A 23,071-nucleotide genomic window follows, 5' to 3' on the forward strand; every position below is an offset into this window, starting at 1 on the left:
GACAGATAAAGAGTCTGGAATTAAGGGTCTAATGATACCATGAAACCATTGTTGCTTGTTAGAACATAAAATCTGGTTCACTAATATTCTTTAGGGAAGAAAATCTGCCATTCGTACCAGGTCTGGCCTACATGTGATTCAAACTGCACAGCAGTGTAATTGACTCTTACTGTCCTCTGGGCAATTAAGGGTGGTTTATAAATGCTATAAAATTTTATTTTCCAAACTTAGGAAGATAATACGGTTCCCCTTGTTCTCACCTTCCATCCCAACAGCCTGTGTATTCAACAGGTCATCTTCCCTCATCACTGCCAACTTCAGCATGATTCCATCACCAAATACTTATTCCCTTACACCCACTTTCAGCATTCCATAAGGACCATTTCTTCTGCATCACCAGGATGTACTCCTCAAACACACACAACACCCTCTCTTTTCCTATATAGCATCAATCTGTCCAAGTAAAGGAGATGCTACACTTGCCATTTAACTGCTTCCATTCTCACAAATATTCCTTCAGTGTAAAAAATGGATTTACTTCTATCTCTTCCAATATATAATCCAGCATTTGCCAGATACAATTTGATTTTCTGCAAAGTGGAAGAGATCAACCATCTGGGTGGCCGCCTAATGGAATACCTCCATTCTGTCTGCAATCATGAGCTTGACCATCCATTTGCTTCTTACTTTCATTCTCCATATGGCTCCACTGCTGACCTTTCTGACCATGGCCTGTTACAGTTTTCCAGTGATGCTCAATGCAGCATCACGTTCTGCAAGCATATATGTCTAGCTCTGTTCTGTCTTGTTCCATGCACGTTTTCCCCCTTTTTGTTTGTTGGGCTGATTTTCATTTCGTTTCATTTTTTAACATTGCATTCAAATGCTTTGTATGTATCAATCCATGCCTTATTTGAACACAACTTTTATTTCCTCACTATGTTCATTCTCTTTTCTGATTCTATCATTAAATCTTTTGTTACTTAATCTCCCTTGGTCGCCACTCTATCATTTTCATCTTTCTTCTTCCTCCTCCTTCTGCCCCCCAAAACTCCCTTCCTGTAGCTCACAAACACTGACATTTCTATTTCTCTATGATTCCAATTTGAAGTGTTAAACCAGCTTCTCTGCACAGATGCTGCCTGATCTGTTGAAATTTTCAACACTTTATTGTCTTTTTCGTTCACTCACAGGATGTGGGCATCTCTGGCTAGGCCAGCTTTTATTGCCCATCCCTAATTACCCAAGGGGTAGTGAAGAGTCAATCACATTGTTGTGGGTCTGGAGTCACATGTGGGCGAAACCAGGTAAGGATAGATACAAAAAAACTTGCAAATGCTGGAATCCAAAGTAGACAGGCAGGAGGCTGGAAGAACACAGACCAGGTAAGAATGGCAGATTTCCTTCCCTAAAGGGCATTAGTGAACCAGGTGGATTTTCCAGCAATTAACAATTCATGGTTTGATGGTCATCATTAGATGTTGAACTCCAGATTCTGTGTTGAATTCAAATCCACCAATTGCGATTGCAAGATTTGAAGTTGGGTCCCCAGAATCTTAGCTGAGTTTCTGGATTAACATTCAAGCATGGTGGCACAGTGGTTAGCACTGCTGCCTCACAGCACCAGAGACCCGGGTTCAATTCCCGCCTCAGGAGACTCTCTGTGTGGAGTTTGCATATTCTCCCCGTGTCTGTGTGGGTTTCCTCCGGGTGCTCCGGTTTCCTCCCACAATCCAAAAATGTGCAGGTCAGGTGAATTGGCCATGCTAAATTGCCCATAGTGTTAGGTGTAGGGGAATGGGTCTGGGTGGGTTGTGCTTCGGCGGGTCGGTGTGGACTTGTTGGGCCGAAGGGCCTGTTTCCACACTGTAAGTAATCTAATCTAACCACTAGGTCATTGCCTCCCCTTATACAAAATATTTTGTACTTTCCCCATCCATACCTGACTGGATGTAACCCCACTGAGCAAAACTTCATTTGGGTCTGAACTGCATTAAGTTGACTTTGATACTCTGAAAGGTTCATTAGAATAGCTATGTGAGAAATTCCAGAGTTCTTCTAAGCAAAGATTAATGCAATGTAGGGAGAATAGTTCTTTGTGTTTGATCCATTTTATAGTTGGCTGAGGAGTGCTTGACGTTATCAAACATTATAGAAAGATGGTCTCCAACACACTGCACTTTGACAAGATGTAGAAATATTTTAAAAAACAAGTGTTTGGGCCGCATGTCTAGCAATGGTGTTTTACAAGGTACATATGATTGAATAGAATATATATTGCCAGTGCATTCTTAAGAAATAGTTCTTGCTTGCAATAATATAAATCAAAGCAGTCGATGATTCTTTAAACAGATAATGTTTGAAGTTAAATGGAATCTTGAGCTTAAAAGGAAATTGCTTTCCAATGCAATAAACATTATAATTTAATAGCTGGCTGGATTTTAAAGTGAGTTCCTTCATATGTAGATACTGCACTTTTTCCATTAAATTTGATTTTCTAGTCTATCTCACACAAAGGTTATTGAATGATATGGGAACTGACTGGAAATTTATTGACTTCAATAAATTTTACTTTGTCAGTTTAAGAAAGACATATTGCACTAACTTGGTGGCTTTATTCAGCCCTGCCTTCAGAAACAACAGTAACTTTTGTTGAGGTAATACCTTTAATGTAATAAACATCTCAGTGTCCTTCACATAGAATAAACAAGCCATTGAGTGGCATAAAGGGAAATTAAATCAAGATGCAGGAAATTTGGTCAAAGAGATATAGAGGAAGTATGAAAGCAGGGAAGTGTAGGAAGGTTATCCCTAAGCGTAGGACTTAAGCAACTGAAGGTACAGCCACTGGTGCTAGAATGATTGAAACTGGCAATGTTCAGTAGGCCAGAACTAAAAGATTGCAGATGTCTCGGTGGGTGTGAGGCTCAGGAGATTACCAAGATTTGGGGCAAGACCATGGAAGATTTGAAAGCAAGGGAGATAAGAATGTCAAAATCAAAATGTTGCTTGATGGAATTCAATGTAGGTGACTATGAACATGGGTGATAACTGAACCCATTCTGGTGGACATGGACAATGACTTTTATGGATCACCTTATGGTTACAGAAGGTAAAATCTGGAAGAACCATCCAGGAATATTTTAGAATAATGCAGTAACAAAGGCAGGAATGTGCTTTTCAGCAGCAGATGAGCTGGAACAGGAACAAAGTCAGACAAAATCAAGGAGGTAGAAATAGAAATTCTTAGTGATTACATGAAATTGAGGTTGGAACTCATATTGGGGTTGAATATACACCAGGTTGTGAATATGACTTAATTTCAGACCTTTGCCAGAGAGAGAGAGTTTGTAGGTAGAGAGAGAAAAGGAACTGAAAACAGTTACTTAAGTTTACCCAACAATTAATTAGATGAAATTTCGACTGGATATTAGATTGCTTAAAAACATTGAGCCATGAAAGGTTCTTTGTGAGGTTGAAATGGGGATCACCAGGATACATTAGAAAACTGACACCATATTTGTTAGTAAGGGGTAGGACATAGGTAAGAAATACGAGGGAACCAAGGATAGATCCCTGGGGACATCAGAGGTAATAGGAAGAGAAAACATTGGAAATTATTCTCTGGCTACAATTCAATAGATAGGATTGAAAGTAGGTGAGAGCAGTCCTATCCCACTCAACAATGATGGAGAGGAACTGGAGATGGATAATGTAGTCAATCGTTTTAAAGACTGCAAGCAGATTGAGAAGACAAGGAGGGAAATTTTACCTTCATCACAGTCACATGTTTGAGATTTTGGTATGAGCCATTTTGCGACAGAAACACAATTGGAAGGATTCAAACATGGAGTTCTGGAAAAGTTGGGGACAAATTTGGGAGATAACAATGCTCAAGGACTTTGGAGAGGAAAGGAAGATTGGAGATAAGATGGTACTTTGCAAGGTTGGTGGTGTCTACAGTTACATTTTTGAAGAGAGGGATGAAGATAGCAGATGTAAAGGAAAGAGGGTCACATAGCTAACATATGGACCAAGGGGGAAAGTTCAATAGTCAACAGTTTAGTAGAAATGAAATGGAGGAAGCAGGAGAAAGGTGTCATGCGCACAATGTGCTTAGTCAGGGCATGGCAGAGAAATTGGAAAGATGTGAACTCAGGATTAAAGGGGGATGAGTAGAGAAATTTTGTGCCAGATGGGCTAGGAGAAGGGAGAGATAGGACAGAGGCAGCTAAGCTGATCCAACAAAGGGGTCCATGAACTGCTTGGACTGGTAGGTGAATGTGGATAGGACAGGCCAGAGAGGTGGGTAAACATGGCTCACTGAAGAGAAAAATAATCGGAGATTCTGTTTATCTGCCAGAATGATCTTGGAATGTAGAGCAATTTCAGCAGATGAGAGTAGGACCTGATAGTGTTCTATATGGTCCGGTCAGATTTGACAGTACATGGCTAAACCAGGTGTGAACCTTTTTTCTCTTGTGGTTTGATGCCACATTGTAAGTTCAGGTTCTTTACAGTCTGTAAGGAGAAGACAAGGTCAAGAACTGTGTTCAGGCTGAGACTTCAAAGTAACAGTATTTTATTATACATTAAAATGAAATACTACTATACATGGTACTGACAGATACACCTAACCTATCTTCGTCGTGTGTTCATGTCCATGTAATCATGTGATTCTTTCAATGTGAGAGTGTCCTAACTGTGCCCACATTACTATTTTTGATCCCATTGATTAAGGGTGTAGTGGGAAATGGTTAGGGTGAGAGAAACAATATTATAACATAATAATAATAATAATAATAATAATTAGGACCTAAAAGGAGGTGCATGTTTGAGTAAATCAGCAGCTGCAAAAGTGTTGTGGCAAGTGGAAAACCAGAAGCTAAATGTCTTTGATTTTAAAATTGCTATTGTCCTGAATTGCTGGTAGGATTTTCCAGGGGTGGACACAAAAAGAGGTAGAGATATACCAGATGTTGGTCTAGTGCGATGCAAAGATGTGATCAGAGTTAGTTTTATCTGTAAATGCTATGACAGGATAATCAACACCTTGTAGCATGGCAAGGCCAAATGAGTGGTTGTGAATATGGTTAACCAAGGGAGAGACTTAGGGAGAACAAGGCACAGTAAACTCAGAGGAAAGAGAAAGTTAATGAGTTAAGGTCAAAAACTCCAAGGATGAAAAGTCTTTCAATACAGACACTAATGAGGAATAATGAAGACATTTCAGTATTTATTATACATGTGAAGGTAGTAGTGAAAGAAGGATGAGAGAGCTGGAAGAAAGTGAGATTGTGACAATATTTTGGCCTTAAGAGGTATATTTTGTCCTTTTTTTGAAGAGAGGTTTTAAGACAGAGGCATTAAGCTGTCTATTTGAATCCAGTAAACAGCTTGTGAAGCCTTGAGTGTTTTTTTTTAAAGTTGGAACAATAGAAGTAGCCTGAAAGGGTGGGCCAAGCTCCCACAGAACCAGGATTTTTAGTTTTAGTTTCTCAACAACTGTTGGCATTTTGAAGTTGGATGTAGAAGCTGTTTTACTGATCTTGCCTTTGCCAAGGGTGTGTTTATGAGATGTTACTATATTAGAACAGTTAATTAGTAGCAGTTAATATATCTATTATTTTGTTAAGCATTAAACATAGAGTTACACTTAAGCTAATTCATTTCTTTTTAATGTTGTCTGTATTTTAACCAGAATGTAAAAATAAAGTCTGTTTTGCTTAACCAAATGTAGTTTGACAAAACGAAATACATTTAGAACGCAACAACTTACACTAAACTTTAAAATGAGAAAATGTTACAGTCTAAACTATGTTTTGAATACATTTAAGAGGGTTTGGCCTGATCCATAACTAGATGTTCATGGATAAAGAAAATTATAGCGGAGTAAGGGTCAGGTGAAAGTTTAATCTGATGATAACGGCCAAACTGCTGTTCTAATGGGACAACTGGTTGAAAATGTACCCAGTGGAGAGGCTACATTAAGGGTAAAGTCCACTAAGACCATGTGCTTAAACTCTCATGCGTCTGCATGCATTAGAATAGAAAAAGAGAGATTTTAAAAATGCTGAGTAGGATCACGTTTCTCATTCCTGCCCCATTTTCCACTATATGAGATTTTTATTGGCCTTTGATAAGTGACAGTGACTCTACAGTCAACAAACCTCCCTACTCCATTGCAGAGGTGAATATTTTTGATCTCCTCCCTCACTGCTTAATAGATTTCGGTCGATATTCATAAAATACGTAGTTCACATTGTCTCAAAAAAGAGAATCTGGGGAAATCATCTTGTGGAGCAAGAACCTTTTTTTTGTCAACTCCGATTATTATACTGTATGAAATATGAAAATGTTTTTAATGTATTGATCATAGGGTTCTGTCAGTAAAAGACAAGTGACAATCAAATTGAGCAACATTATGTGTTTATCCACATACATTAGACTCCTTGATCCAATGAATACAGAGCTCTCCCCCATTTCAGAATTATTGGAAACTTGGCTTCAATGTGTCATTTGGAAACAGAGAATTATTTTCAGCTTGATATAAAACAAAGGTATCTGGTGAGCCTTTGAAGCACTCTTCCATGATCTACTATGGGCAGAATACATCAGCCACCGAAAAAAGTGGGAAATTTATGAAGTGTTCATAAACCTATCAAAATAAACAAACATCGATTTATAAATCCATTTCAAAGAAATGTAATACTCGTCATAGCTCATAAAAATTATTTCTGAATGAATTTTGTTTAATTTAGTAGTTTTTCAAGCATTTCAAAGATTTTACAGTGATATTATAGGTTTTTGTGGTTCTTTACCTGGTGAACAATGGACAAGTGGCTATGAAGATTGCATGGGAAGTGTAGAGGTGGCATGGGTTGTCTTGAGAGCAAATGATAGCATGGAGAAGCATATGTGTTATAGAGGAGGAATTGAATATGTCGAGGGAATATGGGTGCTATAGAGGGAAATGAGGTTAGTGGATGGGATATGCATGGTATGGAGGAGGTTTGGGTTGTAGATGGTGGAATGGGGAAAGAGGTGAGGATAATGGGTTTTAGAAACACTTTGAGGGATTGGCTGGTGTCTTAGTGGACAGAGGAGAGCTTACTTAGCTGCAGGCTCCAATATTCATTCATCTCCATTGCTATCTCAGGCCTGCTTCTGTAGGTTTTGTCAATGTTATAACTGTGACAGCGTCCTTGGGATGACAGTACTGTGGACAGACACTGCCAATATGGAGACAGGATCACAAATTGACAGATACTTAGTCCATGATGTTGATGCAATCACCCATAATAAGTTCATGGATGGCAAGGATCCTGTTTGTAAGTAAGTAGACCTTCTGGAGAGAGATTTATAGAGAGGGGATGAGAGCAGATCCACTGAGAGATTTCACATGGTCAGCACTGGGTGGGATGAGTTAGACAGGAAGGAGATTGACATTGTTAGCTTCAAAAAGATTTTGATGATAGAATGGGATGAGGCAATTTGGATTTCTGTTCATAATAAGTCAACGCTGAGTGCTTTGATGACTCTGCTAGAGAATGACAAGAAAGGCACAGAGTGAAAATGTTGCTTATCTTGGAGTCATGCCTTGGGGGACGGAGAAAAAGCAGGAACATCAAATGAGGGGGGATGGGGAGAGAATTGCAAGGGCACAGTATCTGAGAGGGGAGTTGTGAAAGGAGGGATGATATGGGAGAGAGAATCCTGGAAGGAGGGGAGAAAAAAGTGAACAAGAAAGTGTAGGGGTCAAAATAGAATGATGGTCCCATGTCTGGAATGAAAGACAAACTGAGCACTTGAGTAAATTCAAGAAGAGCTTAACTCTAGTCTGGTCACACAGGATTTCTACTGTTAAGATTTGTCAGCCTTTGAACAACGTTGTTACTTCTATTTGTTTACTTTGAATTTAAAATTCACTTAAATCGATTTGACTATTATAATTCAATTAGATCTACCTCTGAACTCATCTTGATTTATGGCTTATTATGGAAAAGACCTTGTCTCTGGTGGATGTTTCTGGTTGGTGATCCTATTGCTGTTTAAATCTGCACAATGCAGCTAATTAGAAGCAAAGCCCATTGCAGACTGGAGAGAACAAGTGTAGGTATTTGCATTCTTTTGATTAATGACACTGTGTACCACATTCCCATTGGTGTAAAGAAAATATAAGGTGTTGGTGTCAGAATTCCCTTGATTCATTAAATATTTAACTTTCTCGAATTTAAGCGGGTAAAACTTTCTTTTAAGGATAAAGGGCAATAGGCCAAAACTGTCTTGCAAATTTAATTGATAATATTCTTGCCGGTATTGGTTTAACAGGCATGAATATAATTGGATGCAAATTCATTGAACATGGAATATGAGAATCCAAAATTGGAATATTGGTGAAGAAGTGGGAAGGCAATCTACCCTTGAATAACAGCAGCATTCTCTGATGCCTAAGGTTGTTTTACCTGAAGAAGGGAATTTTGAAGAACCAGATGTTCTGCCTACAATTGGCAAGATATTCGGTGCAAACACCACTATGAAACAGGAATTAAAATAAACAATTGATTATAAGCCAAAGGTCAATTTTCATTTGCATCTTTTTATTGGAACTATTATCAATCACAATGGAAACAAACCCTTGGCACAAGATAGAGAAGAATTCTCACCCTATTACATAGGCTCCATCACTTTCGGTTCATCAGTAACCTCCTAAGGAGGGGAGGGGAGGAAAGTTTGATACTTGAAGTGAACTGTATAATTGTAGTGGGGGATCTTATTCCCTTGATGTTATCCAATTCTTTTTATCTCTCTCTTTTCATACCTCACTGTTTTATCAGCATATCCTATTTTATTTCAAAACTTTTTACGGATTGTAATATCTCATATCAAGTTTGCTTCTGCTTTGGGTGCACCTTTCACTATCTTGGATCCTTATGCATACTTTGTTTTTCAAATATAACTTGTATAATGCTTCTTTCTATATTATGGTTTAAAGGTTGCTCTGTACATCCTTTCTTTTTTTCTTTTAAACCTCTGGCGTTTTCCTCCTACTCTGCTCTGGTTTTATTAAAAAGTTTGCTCACCCTTTAATATTGACTGTTTGAAGCAGTTTAAAATGTTAACTTCCTCCATTGATATTAGCCAACTGCAGTTTGCTTCAAAAGGGAGGCAGGACCAAACTGATTAAAATTTTAGATATTTATGAATTGATCACCTTTCAACCAGCATAGATTTAATTTTACTGCTTATTCCTAATGCAGTTCAATGTACTTTCGCTTTTAAATTCAAAATATATTTATCAATATTTAATATTAGAGTGTAACATTGAAGTCACGTTAACCGAGTCAGCTATCTTCATTGGCAATTCCTATGAATCTTTGCATTAATTACTCTTATGATACAATATGTATTGTAGCTCTAGGTAAATCAAAATAATAGGAAAATAAATCTTCTGAATTAATACATTTAATAAATTTTTTTACTGTAAAGTGTTTTGATACTTAAAAAACCATTAGCAGCTGTTAGAAAAGTCTAAGAATTTTTTTTCAAGGACATTACAAAATTCAAAAAAAACTCCAATTTAAAAATATAAATTATGTTGTTAGATTGATGATTCAATGTAACCTTGGAAAAGGCACAAGATTGCTTTAACCTTCTTGTACAGAAATTCTTTTGCAATATATTCTCAGTCATCCTGTAGCTATCAATATTAATGAGACCATGAATAAGTAAATAGAAGCAAACAGCAGATTAATTGATGGAAACAAAATAACAACATTAATCTTTATTGCTTATTCACTGAGTTGTGTGATAATGTGTTTGGTTGCTACTCAGGATAGCATATGACTCCACAATGACTCTTACAAATTTTTATAGATGTACCATGGACAGCATCTTGCACCACAGTTTGGTATGGCAACTGCTCTGTCCAAGACTGCAAGAAATTACAGAGAGTTGTGAATGTGGTCCAGTCCATCATGAAACCAGCCTTCCTTCCATTGACTCCGTCTATACTTCCCACTGCCTCGGTAAAGCAGCCAAGTTCCCTCCCACCCTGGTTATACTCTCTTCCATCCTCTTCCAACAGGCAGAAGATACAAAAGTTTGAAAAAGAGGTACCAACAGATTTAGGAACAGCTTCTTCCCCGCTGTTATCAGATGTATGAATGGACCTCTTGTATATCAGAGTTGATCTTTCTCTGCACCTGTAACACTATATTCTGCATTCTGTTCTATTACCCTGTTGTACTTACGTAAGGTATGATTTGCCTGATTAGCTCACAAAACAATACTTTTCACTGTGTATCTTGATACATGTATCAATAATAAATTAAATCAAATCATTGATTAAGGTATATTACTCCTGTTACCTTGTAGTTCGAATACAATATATGTGCCTTACACACATGTGCTGCTCTCATATCTCAGAAGGTTGGCCAAATACTTGGTAAGATAAGTAAAACAAAAAAAGATTGTATGTCAATTATAATTAGAATCACTGACTTCAATTAGAATGATTTATCTTCAGGTAGCTATACTTGACAAATGACATGTTTGCTTCTTCACATCAATACGTTATCTGACTTGATTTAAAAAAGATAACCTTTAACAACTTACCAGCATTTCTCCTCTCAGATGCAACCAATGCCCTCTTCGCCTCTTCTTTTAACACTTTGCAAGTTTCCCTTTGGATATCTCTGTATTTTATCATTCTTTTTTCACAACCATAACAGATTCAAAGACTTGCCAATACAATAAGTGTGAAATGTTTATTGATTACTAGAACAAGCTAATGAATTGCTTATTGTTTGCTGTCTTTGGGGCAAATGAGTTTACTAACAGATCAAAACATCTTTAAGGTATATATTTATAACCTCATATGAATACATTATGCTTTAGAATACATTTTAAAAAACTTTTTGAATTTTATTTGTTGAAATGTTCTTGAAATATAATAATACAAATATCCCCCACTTTTCAAAAGTCTGCTTTACGCCACTTTGCTTTTACAAAAGATCTACATTTGTAACTGTTTGCGCTAACTGAAAGAAATCCTAAGAGGATTTTTGCTTTTACAAAAAAAAGCAACATTTTTCCAAGATAAATTAATGCTTCTTTGCTTAATGCCATTTCGGCTTAGGAAAGGTTTAATAGGAATGCTGTACTTTTGGATAGCAGGGGATACCTGTAATTTTTAAAAAACGTGAAAAGCCGATGAAGTGGGCAAAATCTTTTTCGAGTTTTTTTTTCAGATTCTTGCAAATATTTCAGGATAATGGATATTTGCATCGATCTTAGAACAAGCAAAGCATATATGGAACTTGTGATGGACCTGGTTTTGATTATTTAGCTAAAGTTGATATTAGAATGAAGAAAATGATTTAAATTGTTTTCAAATCAATTCTGGTTTGAACAAAGCTGTCTGATTGACAGTCTGTTTGTGTTCTGGATTAGTGATGCTGGAAGAGCACAGCAGTTCAGGCAGCATCCAAAGAGTAGAGAAATCGACGTTTCGGGCAAAGGCAGTGAGCCTGAAGTGTGGAGAGATAAGCTCGAGGAGGGTGGGGGTAGGGAGAAAGTAGCATAGAGTACAATGGGTGAGTGGGGGAGGGGATGAAGGTGATAGGTCAAGGAGGAGAGGGTGGAGTGGATAGGTGGAAAAGGAGATAGGCAGGTAGGACAAGTCCGGACAAGTCATGGGGACAGTTACTGAGCTGGAAGTTTGGAACTCGGGTGAGGTGGGGGAAGGTGAAATGAGGAAACTGTTAAAGTCCACATGGATGCCCTGGGGTTGAAGTGTTCCAAGGCAGAAGATGAGGCGTTCTTCCTTCAGGCGTCTGGTGGTGAGGGAGCGGCGGTGAAGGAGGCCCAGGACCTCCATGTCCTCGGCAGAGTGGGAGGGGGAGTTGAAATGTTGGGCCACGGGGCGGTGTGGTTGATTGGTGTGGGTGTCCTGGGGATGTTCCTTAAAGCGCTCTGCTAGGAGGTGCCCAGTCTCCCCAATGTAGAGAAGACTGCATTGGAAGCAATGGATACAATAAATGATATTAGTGGATGTGCAAGTAAAACTTTGATGGATGTAGTAGGCTCCTTTAGGGCCTTGGATAGAGGTGAGGGAGGAGGTGTGGGCGCAGGTTTTACAGTTCCTGCGATAACAGGGGAAAGTGCCAGGATGGGAGGGTGGGTTGTAGGGGGGCGTGGACCTGACCAGGTAATCACGGAGGGAACGGTCTTTGCGGAAGGCGAAAGGGGTGGGGAGGGAAATATATTCCTGGTGGTGGGGTCTTTTTGGAGGTGGCGGAAATGTCGGCGGATGATTTGGTTTATGCGAAGGTTGGTAGGGTGGAAGGTGAGCACCAGGGGCGTTCTGTCCTTGTTACGGTTGGGAGGGGGGTGAGGTCTGAGGGCGGAGGTGCGGGATGTGGACGAGATGCGTTGGAGGGCATCTTTAACCATGTGGGAAGGGAAATTGCAGTCTCTATAGAAGGAGGCCATCTGGTGTGTTCTGTGGTGGAACTGGTCCTCCTGGGAGCAGATCCGGAGGAGGCAGAGGAATTGGGAATACGGGATGGCATTTTTGCAAGAGGTAGGGTGGGAAGAGGTGTAATCCAGGTAGCTGTGGGAGTCGGTGAGTTTGTAAAAAATGTCAGTGTCAAGTCGGTCATCATTAATGGAGATGGAGAATTCCAGGAAGTCTGTTCATGTGTTGAGTCTAAAGTTCCATTATTGAGATTGATTACTGTTCTTATGACAGGGATGTATGAACAGGCCAGTTAACTTCTTCATTCTGGTCCATGATTCTATTAGGTCATTGCAGGTCTGTATAAAGTCTATTTCTTCTTTTCCTTTCATACTCTTACCAATAAATGTCAACACTGAAAATTTTAATTAATTGATTTGTCACAGTCTCCTTCATCCATCAGCACTCTCATGTTTCTCAGATGTTCCATCAGTCTGTCTTGGTGATTGACCTGGGAGGAAACAGATATGCAGTCAGGGCCTGGCTGTTGATCACAGTGTGGAAACATATCACAGGCATGGGAGAGATACTGCAGTAGCCATGCCAGCATTAGTTGTGGTGACAGGGTTGGGGCAATGATGCCCTTCAATGTTCCTCAGCACAGGTCTCCAGGACAGCTGTCTGCAGGGGCCTTCACAACATGGTGAAGAGAGGACTGGAGCTGATGCAGGAGAAAGTTGAAGAGCTGCTGGTATCCTTAGAGGAGAGGTAGGTGAGTGGGAGGAGATTGATATACTGTTGGTGCTTGCAGTCACACACCTAGCTACCATAGAAGCCTGTGACAGTCTTATCCATTCCTGAAGAAGGGCTTATGCCCGAAACGCCGATTCTCCTGTTCCTTGGATGCTGCCTGACCTGCTGCGCTTTTCCAGCAACACTTTTTCAGCTCTGATCTCCAGCATCTGCAGTCCTCACTTTCTCCTCGACAGTCTTATCCAGGCAAACTTCATCTGAAAAGTGCTTTAGCAGTAGTTAACACTTTTTATCTTGATCCCTGTGTTACCCAACCTGAATTGGGACCAGGCAGTGGTTTGGAAGATGATGTTGATGGTTGATAAGCTCCTAATGAGTGAAGGGGGTGATCTGGGCCCAGACCTTGCAAAGAGATGTCAGATCCCAGAGGTGGCAGTTCAGAATCTGCAAAGCAGGTTATGTGTGAAGTAAGTATGGGGTCAGTTTTAATAACTACTTAAGCATTAGACTAATCTTCTGAATTCTGTGACTTAAATGGAGAATTTTGGAAGGATCATAGCGTAGGGTAACTTCTCAGCAGAATATTCATTTTATCGGGCAATTCCTTCAGAGTGTGCTATGATCGGGACTCTACGGGTTTTCCCATGTCCAATTGCAGTCTACCCTGGAATAACAACTGTCTGCCTGTCGGAAAATACAGGCCAGTATCACCAGTGTGGAGAAAGTGAGGACTGCAGATGCTGGAGATCAGAGTCAAGAGTGTGGTGCTGGAAAAGCACAGCAGATCAGGCAGCATCTGAGAAGCAGGAAAATCAACATTTTAGCAGAAGCCCTTCATCAGGAATGAAGCTTGTGAGCCAAGTGTGGGGGAGAGATAAATGGGAGGGTGGGGTGGGGCAGGGGGGAAGGTAGCTGCGAGTGCAATAGGTAGATGGAGGTGGGGTAATGGTGATAGGTCAGAGAGGAGAGTGGAGCGGATAGGTGGGAGGGAAGATGGACAGGTGGGACAGGCCATGAGGGCAGTGCTGAGTTGGAGGGTTGGTTCTGGGATAAGTTGGAAGGAGGGGAAATGAGGAAACTGGTGAAATCCACATTGGTGGCATCCTTTATGTTTCCTTTATTCTTACTTTATATCTCCTGCCTCTCATTCAGGTACTAAGCTACACCTCAAGAAAAATTAGACTTGCATCTGATCAATATTGATGATGAGTTCCTTTGCGATTTAAAAAAAATCAATTTAATGTAACTCGCTCATCTTTTTCAGAATGCTAACTAGTTTGATTGGCATTTAATTGCGGTATATCTGAACCTAACTAGTGTGATGAAGTACTTGGGTGCACAAAAATTTGTTTCAAAAAGTGATGGACAGAAATTGAATTGTCACTTTATCGCCATGTAACAGATTTAAAAAGCAGATATGTAAATAAAACTGAATTATGTAAAAGTTTGGAAGCTGCTCCTGAAATAGTTAAGAGTTTGTTACTGAATTTTAATGGTCTTTGCATATTTGATTTGAATTAACTGGCTCTGTTGACAATAGTAAATGTTAGTAGGAGGAATATGCATCCATCCAATATATCTGTTCATTCAAGGGATAGAAAATCTTGTGGGTTCCCTGAAAGAAAAAAGACATTCTGCTCCCAGGTCTCAGTTATTTTTTCTGCACTCAGGCAATCCAATTACACAGGTGTTGGATCGAGAAAATTTACATCTTATATTTTAACTTTTTAATGAAATCATTTCCTGTATTATCCGATTTTACTGGATAAGCCAGATACCTGTGATTTGTAACATTCAGAGCACACTCAGTTACAGTGTTACTATGTAGGTGCATTCAATTCTACTCAGTAATAGGGGAGTAGCTTATTGCCAAGTTTTCAGTAGATCATTCAGGACAGTTTGGATGTCATTAAGGAGGTGTTTAAAGAATATGAGTAATTCCAAAAGGAGACAGTAACTCTATGTTCGACTAGACCCCTGTTAACTGTGCTGATGAAAACAGCTGAACTATGTGGTTTGTGTAGTGAGTGTCCAGGAAAGTCCTCAGAGCCATCAGGCATGGGGTTCAGAAGAAGCCATGTGGCATAAACAGTTCAGTGTATCTGTGAGTGAGTGTTGAAAAACCAAAAGCTGTATTTGCTGGATGCAACTGAGCAAGATTAGAGCTCAAGGAAAAATGAATCATGGGTGATTTTAGCTTGGTGAAGTTGTCTGTCAATAAAGAATTGGACATATGCTTGTAACTGTGTCCGAGGATGCATTTACAGAGTCCAAGGGAGCCTAGACATAGGAAAGGTCAGTGATTGACCAGAACAGGAGCAGTCATTTAGACAGTCCACGATGAAGCAATTCCTGAGAAGGTGTTTCAGGGCCATATTGGCAAAAGATCAGAATTATGACCTTTTGGGAAGCTTAATATGATATGATGTCCCACAAATGGGTGTCAACACAGTCACAATAGTGCACGTGAAAAGGGTTTCCTCAGAATGCAAAATGTGACTTAGGATATTCAAGGGAACGACTGTAAAGGCTGTAACGACTTAAGTTACTGGAGATTTACAGGTTCTAAAGGAAAAGTGTTCTCTTATCCCTCTAACAATGCAAGTAAACAGATACATATTTGAGAGTTAATGGTGCAGATCAGTCATTGATGCTAGCTGATGAAACAATCTGTGCTCTGAATGGTTTGGTGAAAGAGGAAGTATTATTAGGAGGTCCCTAATGGATTTAGAAACCTGTTCTTTTGTACAAAGTTAAGTCATAAGATAACTCAGTCAATTGAATTGCTACTGTGGGAATTGTTCTTAATGTACTTTTTGAAGGGGTGCATTTTATATTGGGTAGTGATTTGGCAGGTGTGAGACTTTTGGCATTTCTGAGAATTTCAAGAGAGCCAGTTGAGTTGAGAGCAATGAAAATTTTGCAGGAGGAATATCCTGGATTATTCCCTGCTTGTGCAGTAGCTATAACCCAAGATCAAAGTGGAAAAAAGGCTTGACCTAGATAAAGAAAAGGTATTATCAGAAATGTAAGAATTTCAAAGGCAGCATTAGAAACTAAGCTGGACTAAAATGAAATGCACTGGTGCAAAGAATGAAATTACATGCACAAAATACAATAACATGAAGTAAAACACATGAAAGAGGGGATGAATATCTAAATGATAATGTGGTGTGGTCATACCAAATCCCTTTACAGTTGCAGCAATGAAAATCCATGGCATGGAAATGTCAGTCTTCGGTTTATGACTTTCATCTGTATATGCCTTTATATCAGTGCCCTTGTAATTGGTATGTTGAGGCTGGATTCTCACACGATCCTTCTGTAGACTTGGGATTGGTCCAAGATCTGGTCATGACTGGATCCTTGTCAAAACTCCAGCTGTTCTTCCCCTCTTCTTTTGAGGGAGTCTTAGTCCTATAGGTGAGATAGGATTCAAACTGATGAGATTAGATTGTGAACATTTCTGTCAGAAAAGATTTACAATAATGTTGGAGAGTTTGAATTAGAGAAAGAGATTGAGTGGTCTGGAGTTCTTTTCCCCCGGACTATTGGAGGCTGAGGGGTGACCTTATACAGGTTTGTAAAATCATGAAGGGCATGGATTGGGTGAATAGCCAAGGTCTTTTTCCCAGTGTAGGGGAGTCCAAACTAGAGGGCATAGGTAGGGGAAGATTTAAAAGCGACCTTTTTCATGCAGAGGATGGTGCATGTATGGAATGAGCTGCCAGAGAAAGTGGTGCAGACTGGTACAAATACAACATTTAAAAGGCATCTGGATGTGCACATAAATAGGAAGGGTTTAGAGGGATATGATCCAAATGCTGACAAATGGGACTTGATTAGTTTTAAGATATCTGTTCGGTGAGGACGAGTTGGATTGAAAGGTCTCTGTCCTTCTTTGTAATTCTATGACTCCATAAGTGAGCCATCTGTAATTATAAATGTCATTTGCTGTTCCACTTTACTTTTGCTGTAGTATTTCACAGAGTGGATCATCTCATTCTCTTTTACTCTCAGGTTCATTTCCTTGGCCCTGTCCTCTTCTCATTCCAATCTTACCTAACCTTATGCATTTAATTTATTTGATACAATGGCTCTTTCTGTCATGTTTGAATAGACTTTATCATATTCAATAGACAGAAACTGATACCTCTGAACTCTCACTTGCAGATATGGAGGATTTAAGTACAAAATAAAAATATAAATAAAAAATATAAATATAACATGCCCCAGGCTTTCTGGCATACCTCTGTTAAAACATCAGTGGGAGTAGGCAGAACTACTGGAATTTTGACAAGGTAATGCTAAGTCTTGACCCAATGTCAAATCTTAATGAGCAGCTTATATTTACATAGCCCACTCTTGACACTTAGATTTGCATTGCTATAAGGCCACGTGAGAATGATCAGCTTGAACTCTGAATATAGAAGTTCCTATCCCATGGTTCTTCATTCAGAAGTGAATACAGTTGACATAGAATGTGACATTTTGGTTGTCCGTGATGAGTAATGGACCGTAGAGTTACTGGGGACAAGGGAAGAGAGCTGGGGCAACAGAGCAGATTTTGGATATACAGAAGTCCAAAAGCATGCATCCACTCTAAATATCACTCAATAAAAATTGGGATGTACTTTTGGAAAATATTCCATTGTAATGATCTTTGAAATATTGTCTATTTTAATGGTTTGAGTCCATTGGATTTACTTAATGACTCATCAGTTGAATCTCTGCCTTTAGTATTATGGAAAACTGGTTCCGTAAATAAAAGCTTAATAAAAGGTTATTGAGCTGAAACATGAACTTTGTTTCTCTCTCTACAGATGCTGCTTGACCTGCTCTGCATTTTCAGTCTTTTTTTTTCCTAAATATTGTACTAACTATTTGAATTGATGCTGAACTGCTGGTTAGTTGATTCCAGCCAAAGCAAAGTGAAGGATAGTTTTCAACCACTAATGACAAGCAATGGTTCACTTTCTCAATATATCTTTATTATGTTTACATGTAAGGTGATGATAGAATGAAGCTTAAATATATCTCAAATGGCAACTTGCATAAACTAATAGAGTTACCACTGATCACTGACCTGAAAACCATTAGGCACCCCCTACAGGAGAGGAGGGGAGACAATCATTCCAAAGAAGTACCTTGTCAAAGGGTGAAAGACTGGGAAGCATTTGAAGGATCTGCCTTGTAAAATTATATACCCAGTTTTATATAAAGATATTTGCTCCGTGTAGGGAAATTTCTTTTATGGTCTGTGAATCAATTGCTAAAATTCTGTGTGTTCTCCTTATGGTGTCACAACAGTATTTCAAGGATCTGTTGGTGAACAGCCCTCATTCTCCCCATCTGGAAGTGAGAATAACTGTCCTCCCACAGTTTGAATGAATTTTCCCCTGAGAACGAATTAGCTGCAAGGTAGTCTCTGCCCCCTCTGCTCATCTGTCTTATTCACTGACACAAATACCTCCTCTCACATTGCTAGTTGTTAAATGAATATAGACTTCAGGCTGTATGCTTTGGTTGGAGGATTTTCATTGATTAACATATTCAAGAAATACAAGAAATTTCTGTAAGTTGAGTTATATAGAAAGGTAAAGATAGACATTAATAATTCACTGTGTACTTGACCTTAATGAATTGTCATTAGTCTCTTTATCTGAATTTGCTACAGAAGTAAAAGTTTATAACAAGCACCAGAGTAAAGCTCCCAGCTGAAGCATGTGGTCAATTTTCTCTGGTCATGGATATGTAACAATAATCCAAACCACAGGGAGAAAGAACAAATTCAAGGCTGTCACAGTGGGTTGGCAGTGCTTATATTGAATTGCTCTGATTAGATATTTAATTAATCATTTATATGTACCTGAAGAATTGTTGTGATAATTTAGCTTTGATAGAGACTAAAATTTATATTGGCAAACTGAAGTTTATTTTTAAGGAAATCAATAGCTAGCAGTCAGCAAGCTTGAAACTCTGACAGGCTGTCATTGGCAGGTTATTATCAAGTCCCAAGTTTTCAATTTTTGAAACTGCAGATTCTAAATAAAAGCCAAAGCAAAGCAAAATCGCTTGTTTAGACATTTGTAACAAACTATCTAAAAATAGGAGCGCTACTGGATTTTGAAAAGCAATTAATTTACTTCTGCCCTTGGAGAACTGAGATTTAATTGTCTAATGAGCTATAGTTGTCTCACCAATAAAAATTACCTTGTATCCCATTCATACACCCATGAACTACTTATTCATTGTTAATAGTTCCCTTGAAATGAAGTGTTTCCCAGCAACCAGTCAATTGTAATTATAAAAGGCAGAATTACTTTTTGGAGCAGGATACATAATTCATTTTTAAAAATCTGATGTAAAACATGATGTGTACAATGTATTGTTGGGTTCAATAGATGTTCGACAAATCATATCTCTCCTTCCACTTCCTCATAGCAGCCAACATCCTCTCTTTCTCCCCTTGCCCCAACATCCTGGATTAGTTTGTGTTTATTGTTGCTTATTTTGCAAGCCCTCGTTAAGCTCCAACTAAACCTGGAAAGGTTCAGAGAAAGAATAGAGGAGAGCTGCAAAGCCCATCCCTGGCAGCAAGTAATTGAGTTATTAGGAACTTAGCGCTTTTCATCCTTGGAATTGGATAATTAAAAAAGGGCAACATAAAGTAGTTGGAATCAATCTTTCAAAACCTAAAGAGACAGACAAAGAAATGCATCTGGCAAAGAACCGCTGGCATCAACCTCACAGCTTTTGTGTCTTAGTGTTCAGAAGTGCCACATAAATGTTACAAGTAGAGCACATCAGCAATAGATCACCTTCTAGCAAGATAGCCAAGCTTTAAAGGTCTTACTTTGTAATACAGTTTCCTTGGGATTGCTGGGCCTAAGACTTATTTAATGCCTTGCTCCGTCTTGTTTACAACAGTAATTTCCTGGATGTTCTCCATAAGTCATGTCACCAATTCCCAGCATGCAGGAAGGTTTTGCACGCTGTTCTTCAGTCCAGCAGGAGAATTGATGTGTTCAAAAATAGAAGTGTGTATTTTTGTTTAAACACTTGCATAGCAGAGACCAAGATTATGTTTATGAGTCATGCAGCAAAGAGTGTTCTCTTGTTATCAGTCTTCCATTTTTCCACCCCCCTGTTAAGCTCAGTTCTCCAGTTTAATTAGTATTCAAATTACTGTCAAAAAATATTCCTTTACCCGCTTTTTTTTATTGTTTATACCTGATTCATTGGTTTCCTGCTGTTAAACTACAGCTCTCTGTCATCAACTCCCCAATCCACACTGTTCCATCCATACTGCTTCTATGTCCTGCTATCACTCCTTAATATTGCACACACAGCAGTGTGGCTGTCAAATTAAAACAGCAAGCAGCAGGTCATGTTCAGGCTGATTTAATAATACAGAAACAGGGATCTGCACTATTGCCAATTTGAATGTTCTATAAAAATACCATATTGTATCAGTATAAAAGCTTTAAGTGTCTCAAAGTCAAATGTTGCTATTTCGTTTTACACTGAGATAACAATCAATGTCTTTGTCAGTTCTCTACCCAAAGGCAGATCCATCCCAAAGCGCCAAGACCCTCACCATGGGTAAGAATGGAAGTTAATCTTAGACTGTAAGACATAAGACATAGGAGCAGAAATTAGGCCATTCAGCCCATTGAATCTACTCTACCGTTCAATCATGGCTGATAAGTTTCTCAACCCCATTGTCCCACTTTATCCTCATAACCCTTGATCCCCTTGATAGTCAAGAATGTATGTACTTAAGTCTTAACTATACTCAATGACCTGGCCTCCACAGCCTTCTGTGGCAATGAAATCCGTAGATTCACTACTCTCTGGCTAAAGAAGTTTCTCCTTATCTCAATTCAAATGAGTTTTCCTCTAAGGGCATGCCGGATCCTACTCTCTCCTACCAATGGTAACACCTTCTCAACACCTACTCTGTCCAGGCCATTCACTATTCTATATGTTTCAATTAGATCCTTCCTCATCCTTCTAAACTCCATTGCTTACAGACGCAGAGTCCTTAATCGTTCCTATGTTAAGCTTTTCATTCCTGGGACCATTCTTGTGAACCTCTTCTGAACACGCTCCTGGGCCAATACATCCTTCCTGTGAAATGGGGCCCAAAACTGCGCACAATACTCCAAATGTGGTCTGACCCGAGCCTTATAGAGATGTAGAAATACATCCCTGCTTTTATATTCAAGTCCTGTCAAAATAAATGCTATCATTGCATTTGCCTTCCTAACTCAATCTGCAAGTTTACCTTGAAAGAATCCTGGACTAGAACTCCCAAGTCTCTGCACTTCAGACTTCTGAATTTTGTCCCATTTAGAAAATAGTCCATCGCTCTATTCTTCCTACCAAAGTGCATGACCTCACATTTCCCACATTGTACTCCATCTGCCACTTCTTTGCCCACTCTCCTAACTTGTCCTCCCCATCTCCCCAATACTACCTGTTCCTCTACCTATCTTTGTATCTTCTGCAAACCTAGCCAGAATGCCCTCAGTTCCTTCATCCAGATCATTAATGTATTAAAAAGTTGTGGTCCCAACACTGAGCCTTACAGAACACCACTTGACACCAACTGCCATCCTGAGAAGGACCCTTTTATCCCGACTCTCTGCTTTCTGCCAGACAGCCAAGCTTCTATCTATGCTAGCACCTTACCTCAAACACCATGGCACTTATCTTACTCAGTAGCCTCCTGTGCAGCACCTTGTCGAAGGCCTTCTTGAAGTCCAGGTGGATAACACCTCCCTTGATGAAACCATGCTGACTCTGCCCTATTTTACGATACACTTCCAAGTATTCAGAAATCTCATCTTTCACAATGGATTCCAGGATCTTACCCACGACTGATGTTAGGCTAACCAGTCTGTAATTTTCCATCTTTTGCCTTATTCCCTTTTTAAACAGGGCTGTCATGTTAGTGACTTTCCAGTCTTATGGGACCCTCCCTGATTCTGGTGATTCCAGACAGATCACCTCTATCGCCTTTGTTATTTCTTCAGCTATCTCTCTTAAAACTCGATGGTGTAGTCCATTTGGTCCAGGTGATTTATTACCTTCAGGCCATTCAGTTTTTCTAGCACATTCTCCTTGGTGATGACCACTATACTCAGCTCTGCCACCTCACTCTCTTGAATGTTTGGGGATATTCCTCATGTCTTCCACTGATAAGACTTACGTGAAGTAATTATTTAGTTACTCAGCCATTTCCTTCTTCCCTGCTATTATCTCTCCATCATTCCAAAATCCACATTTGCCTCTCTTTTGCCCTTTATATATCTAAAGAAACTCTTAAAATCTTCCTTTATATTACTGGCTAACTTACCCAGATAGTTAATCTTCTCCCTCTGTATTTCTTGTTTTGTTGTCCTCTGTTGTCTTTGTAAGCTTCCCAACCCTCTAGTTTCCCACGGCCCTTCCCCAAATTATTTACTTTCCCTTTTACTTTAATCCTGACTTCCCTACTCAGCCATGGTTGCCTCATCCTCCCTGTACCATGCTCTTTTTCGTCAGGATGAATCTCTGCTGTGTCTCCTGAATTACTCTCAGAAACTCCTGCCATTGCTGTACCACTGTCTTTCCTGCTAGGCTCCTCTCCCAGTCAATTCTGCTAAGTTCTTCCCTCATGTCTCTGTACTTGCCTTTATTCAACAGTAATACCATCATCTTTGATTCTATCTTCTCCCTCTCAAAAAGCTCCCTGATCAAGTCTGTCTCATTGCACAACTCTAAGTCTAGCATTGCCTGTTCCTAGTGGGCTCCACTACAAGCTACTTCAAAAAATCCATCTCGTAGATATTCCACAAATTCCTTTTCTTG

At 39.4% G+C, this 23,071-nt stretch overlaps 1 protein-coding gene across 3 annotated transcripts in view; it reads left to right on the top strand.

The window, feature by feature from the left end:
- Positions 1 to 23,071, top strand: part of LOC140483058 (coiled-coil domain-containing protein 85A-like) — a 720,436-nt gene that overhangs the window by 618,820 nt on the left and 78,545 nt on the right. Inside the window, exon 3 of one of the 3 annotated variants that reach the window (XM_072580971.1) lies at positions 7,962 to 7,988. The exons of the other annotated variants lie outside the window; for them this stretch is intronic. Within the exon in view, the coding sequence (XP_072437072.1) occupies positions 7,962 to 7,973 (12 nt within the window). The 3' untranslated portion in view covers positions 7,974 to 7,988. Of the gene's footprint in view, positions 1 to 7,961; positions 7,989 to 23,071 lie in introns of those variants that run through there. 3 annotated transcript variants of the gene reach the window in all.

This window comes from Chiloscyllium punctatum, chromosome 11, assembly GCF_047496795.1.
Source record: "Chiloscyllium punctatum isolate Juve2018m chromosome 11, sChiPun1.3, whole genome shotgun sequence".
NCBI classification, from domain to species: Eukaryota; Metazoa; Chordata; class Chondrichthyes; order Orectolobiformes; family Hemiscylliidae; genus Chiloscyllium; species Chiloscyllium punctatum.